Source organism: Acomys russatus, chromosome 1 (genome assembly GCF_903995435.1).
Source record: "Acomys russatus chromosome 1, mAcoRus1.1, whole genome shotgun sequence".
Lineage (NCBI taxonomy): Eukaryota > Metazoa > Chordata > Mammalia > Rodentia > Muridae > Acomys > Acomys russatus.
The window spans coordinates 113,620,936-113,626,452 of record NC_067137.1 but is presented as its reverse complement, the minus strand read 5'-3'; the positions used below and the strand labels follow the sequence as shown (position 1 = coordinate 113,626,452).

Below are 5,517 nucleotides of genomic sequence, written 5' to 3'. Positions count from 1 at the left end.
TGATCTCCATATCCTTAGCTTAATTACATCGGCAAGGTCCCTGCTACTATATTAGTAGCATTCCCCGGACAACCTTGTAGGCCATGGGTCAGCCGACCAGATGGTCTTTATACTATCAGAGATGCTTGGTCAAGATCAGCCGGGCTTCTTGCCTCACTCCTGTTTCAGTTCTTCCAGGACAGCTGAAAGCCTTCTTTCCTCTTGGGGGATGCGGGAATGAGACGTCTAGGGCTGCTGCATCATTTAGAAAGTTCCCAGACCCTGGTCTTTAAAAGCCGGCCCACAAAGACGTAAATCAGTGGGTTCAGGCAGCTGTTGATGAAAGCAAAGAAGCTGGCCAGCTGCAGGCCCAGGTCCGTGAGCTCCTTCCAGGTGCAGTCCTCGATCACTCTCACCTGGACCAGAAAATCCAGGAAGGCGAAGAAGTGGTAAGGGGCCCAGCAGACCAGGAAGGACGCCACCAGTGTGAGGATCAGCCCGGTGGTCTTGCTGCCCTTGGGACCCCCACACCTGGTCCTGCTGGCCTCCTTCTGCCCTCTCAGGGAAGCAAGGATATGATAGTTGAAGAAGATGATGGCAGCCAGTGGGAGGAGGAAACCCAGAATGTTCAACTCCACCATCCTGGCAAAGTGCCAAGCCTCGTGGGGAAAGCGCAGGATGCAGGCAGAGATGTTCAGGTCGGGGATGACTTTGACAGAGCGCAGAAGGAACGTGGGAATGCTCAATAGGGCCCCCGCCAGCCAGATGAGCAGGCAGGTGGCCTGAGCTTGCCGTCGCCGCCGGTACCCCCAGCTGGTCATGGGATATACCAGCAACCTGTAGCGGTCCTGACTGATGGCCACCACCAGGAAGATGCTGATGAATAGGTTGGCCTTGATGACCCCACTGACCACCCGGCAGAGGTCAGTGCCAAAGGGCCAGTTGAAATGGTTTCCAATGTTCTCCGCCCAGAAGGGCAGGCCCAGGACGAACACCAGATCAGAAGCTGCCAAGTTGGCCAGGTAGATTTCTGCTATGGTTAAGCGCTGTCGCCGTCGCCGCCAAGGCAGAAGAAAGAAGGACAAGACTAAAAGGTTCCCCAGGAGGCCAAAGAAACAAATGGTGATGACAAACCCTGGCAGCACTCTGTACAGCAGATCCCAGGCTTCTGGAGCTCCCTCGCAGGAGGTGACGTTGAGAGGGCCCTGGTGGCTTTGGTTAGAGGGCTTCAGCTCCAACAAGGCCTGGAGCGCCATCCACAGCGACCTGAAATTGACGGAGTAAAGAGTACGGGAGGCCAAACCCAGCCTGTGGTCTGTTGCAGACAATAAAGTTTTATTGGCACACAGCCAGACTCACGGCTTACGTACATAGCATCTTTGACTACTTTTGTGCTATGGTGGCAGAACAGAGTGGGTGCAGCACAGGCTGTCTGCCTTGCAAAGCTGACAGTATTTACGACCTGTTCCTTTAGAGAAAGAGAGGACTGGCCTCTATTTTAAAAGAGGGAACTCGTAGGAGCTGGAGCGAAAGCTCATTGGTTAAAAGTACTAGCTGTTTCTCCAGAGGACCAGGGGTTTGAGTCTCAGCACCTACACGGTGGCTCACAACCATTTGTAACTCCAGTCCCAGGGGGTCCAACATCCTATTCTGTCTTCCACAGGTGTGTGGGACAAGGGCCAGGCATGGTGGCTTTTAATCTGAGCGCTCCACAGGCAGAGACAAGATCTCTGTGAGTTTGAGGCTAGTCTGGTCTACATAGTGAGTTCCAGGACAGCCAGGGCTACATAGAGCCTGGTCTCTACAGACACACGCCCCCCCCCCCAGATAGTTAACCCCCTAACCAGAGGCTGGGTGTAGTGACTCACACCTGCAAGTCCAGAATTGAGGAGCCTGAAGCAGTTTTAGGGTATCTAGGAAGAGTCTGTCTCAAAACAACAACAACAAAAGCCATCCTCTCCAAACCAGAAACAAACCCAAACAGACCAGACATAGGATAAAAATTCTGTTCATAATAAGCGGTTGAAGCCTATCTCTTTTGCCAGTACAAATGTAGACAAGAATACTTCCTTTTTCTTCTTCTTGTCTTTTGCTAAGAGACATGATCTGTGATTTCATTTAACAATCCTGAGAGGAAAATAGATCACTATAGACTTACCCAGATGGAAAACAAAAAGAATTCTCAGCTTCGGCTGGGCTTTTGATGGCGACAGCTGTCTCGGGAGGTTTCTCTCCTGGGCAGCTCACTGGACACTCACTGGTCTTAAATGAAACCACCTCTGTTCCCATGATGTCATGGGGGAATTACCCAAAAAGAGAGTCTTTGGAGCCAGAGGAGGCTGAGGTTTGGAGGGGGCGTGGCGTCGCCTTTCACTTGGCAATTTGGGGTAGTTCTTCAACTACCTTCTCTGCTGACGTTTGTGGACTCTTGATTCTGCCTAACTACTGTGTGTTGGCAAATAGGTCCTGAAGACACATTTCAGCACAGCCGACAATCCCAAGGCTCAGCCTTGTTGGTATGTTCCCCAAGTCCCTGTTGGCTCCGGGAGGTCTGAGATTTGGCCACAGGTTCTCGGGAGCACACAAGGACGTCCCCTCTTGAACTGGAGCGGCAAAGGACACATAGCCAAGAATCCATCAGCGTAGACCCCATTATACAAACAGTGAGCTCAGAAAAAGTTGACTCATGCGGGACTCTCAGGCTTGAGTAAGATCAGCTGCACTTTTCCTAATCCTTGCTGGCGGCTCTGGGTTTGGGTTCGGTGTGAGTTGGCACCTATGAAGCCAAGCTACCGTAGGCCTGGCTTTCAGGGAGGCAGGAATTCCTGGCCTTCTCTGAGAGCTGGGCGCCAGGATCCTCCAGCCACTGGCCAGCCCGTCTCTTCATTCCTTCAGCTGTCTTGCCCTTCCTGTAGCTGGAACTCTGTTTCTAGAGGCGATCCCAACTCATCCAGGCAAAGATGCTCCTGTCTGGCACATGGGCTGCTTTTTATTTATTTATATTCTTTCTGCTTCCATGATTTCACAACCCCTAGCAACCTTTCCAGATGTTTTCTCTTGTTGCTAGGGGTTGTAAAATCACAGAAGCAGAAAGATAAAAATAAGAGGGTAGCTAGAACCCATGAGACTGTCCCTCGCCTTCCCCACCGCTCCCCAGAAGTGAGGCCAGGGTTTGGTAGGTGTTTTGTATACTCCTAGGGCCAGCTTAGCCTGGGAAAAGCTTAAAAGCCATGGGCCTTTCTACTGGGCAGTGTAGCCACGCTTTGCTAGCCAGTGCTCTCCCTTGATTCCACTGGAATCTTGACTGGGCCATGCTGTGAAGCATCTGTCCCGGGGATACGTCTCTGTGCCCAGCACTGACTCCTCTCAGGAGAGCCCTTGACTAATTCTGGTGGGAGGGAGGATGGGCCTTTCAGCTTCCCTGACCCAGAAGAAATGTTGACAAGACCACAGGAAAGAGAACAGCCAAGGGCAGAAAGCCAGGTTTGGGTGGGGCTGTACTCACAAGCATTGTGGATGCTCATGAAGCTGGCCTTTCGGGGGAAATAAATCTAAGTGTCTGGATAGGTCAGGCTGTCCTGAGTAGAGGGAAGAGCCTTTTGAAAGTAGGTGTAACCCCATTGTAGTGGGAATTGGACCTAGGGCCAGGGAGCAGAGATACTACACCCTTTGGCTTTGGGCCAATGAATGATGGGACAGGGTGATATGGAGGGTGGGGCAAATAGAGATGTGAGAAGAGAGTGGACACTTTATGAGGCCTTTTCTTTTCTTTTCTTTCTTTCTTTCTTTCTTTTTTTTTTTTTTAAACTCTCACAGTGTAGTCAGTGCTGGCTCACAGTCTGGTTGAGCTCTCTTTGTTGAGTCAGTCCCCTGAGTGAAAGACCGGAGAAGCCAGGACACAGAGGACAATCCCATCAGTTGATGCTCATAGAAGGGCTCTACGGCTGGCTGCGGAATCTCTCCTGCCTAACACACAGAGGCTGGGCTGTGAATGGGGTCTCATCACAGAATGTCATCCCTGCCTGGCACTTGGGGCACGTGGGGCCATTGTTTGGGTCTCCGGTTGTTGCTCTTCTTGATGATCCTACCTAGTGTTGGTGCTAGGCTGGTGCTCCAGACAGGTCTTGCAGCATCTTCTCCACTCCACCCCTCTCACACAGTGTCTGTATCCTCATCCCACGTGAAGATGATGGAGAGGGAAAAGAACCAAGCCAACCAAACCAGAGAGGGGTGGGCTTCTTTTGAGGTGAGATACCTTGTCCTCCTCAGGGCCCAACTCTGGCCCTCACCTCTATTCAAGGCTGGTGGTCACCCATTTTCAGATTACAAGTTAAGAACCTCGTACGACAGGGCCAGTTAGGAACCCATGGCTGAGGACTGGAGACTCTTCTCTCTGCTTTACTGTTCTTTCGTTCCTTCAGTTCACCCTGCTAGATGAGTGCTCTGGAAATACTTGGATGTTCCAGGACAGTGGCTCCACTCCTGGAGTTCACAAGGCCCTCTGGTGTCTTGCTGAGACATACCGTGAATGAGTGGATAGCAGGGGCTCCTGGTGTTTCCAATACTCACCAGGAGAACCTCAGCATCAGCAACACCTTCTGTTCTTCTCCTTCTGCTCAGACCTCACGCATCATCCCGGTCCCTAGCAGCTCTTATCCAGCACCAGGTTGAAGAATACAAGGACACTAGGAGACCTTCAGGGAGCGTTTGTATGTATGAGAGCATCTTCATGCCAGGCATGGCCCTGGCCTGAGCCACCTGCAGCTAGCCTGAGGAACAGGGCTCTGAGCGGTGCCCTGGGATGAAAAGATGCTCACTGGAGGTGGAAGCTGGACCAGGGTTCCATGGACCAGGAGAGCTTACAAGGAAACTCACCTGTGCTCTTGGGCCCTATACGGGCTGCTTGGAAAAGAACATGGGGACTCACAGACACTCCCCTCAAGGGAGTCTCAAGCCTCCTTCCAGTTCTCAAGAAGAAGGGCCCATCAGAAGGTACTCTTAACCTGGAATATCAACCCTATTTTTTTTTTTTAAATGTCGAGTTTTTTTTAAAAGATTTATTTATTTATTACATATACAGTGTTCTGCCTGCATGTACACTTGCACACCAGAAGAGGGAACCAGATCTCATGATAGATGGTTATGAGCCACCATGTGGTTGCTGGGAATTGAACTCAGGACCTCTGGAAGAGCAGACGGTGCCCTTAACCGCTGAGCCATCACTCTAGCCCTTAACCCTATTTCTTTACCTTCTGGAATCTAAGTCATCTCTACCCTTGAAGTGTTGACACTGACTGCAGCTGAAGCTAAGACAGGACAGTGGTCTTCAAGGCCAGCCACGGCAGCCTCTGCTGCTTGTGAGCACACCCCTCCCTGGATCACCCAGTTAACCCTCCAGACATCCTCAATGGCGTCAGAGATGCCAGCTCTCTCACCACGGGAGCCTTTGACCTGCTGGTCCCCTCTGCCTGGAGCAGGCTTCCCAGGAAGTCACGTGCTCACCCCGTTCCCCACAAATTGTCTCGCGATGGAGCCATT

General features: G+C 51.6%; 1 protein-coding gene across 1 annotated transcript; it reads right to left on the bottom strand.

Moving 5' to 3' along the window:
* Positions 1–200: 200 nt before the first annotated feature.
* Bdkrb1 (bradykinin receptor B1) lies at positions 201–1,258 on the bottom strand. The gene has a single exon (XM_051154430.1). The coding sequence runs from the start codon at positions 1,233–1,235 to the stop codon at positions 240–242; it is 996 nt and encodes a 331-aa protein (XP_051010387.1). The 5' UTR covers positions 1,236–1,258; the 3' UTR covers positions 201–239.
* Between the last annotated feature and the right edge of the window lie 4,259 nt (positions 1,259–5,517).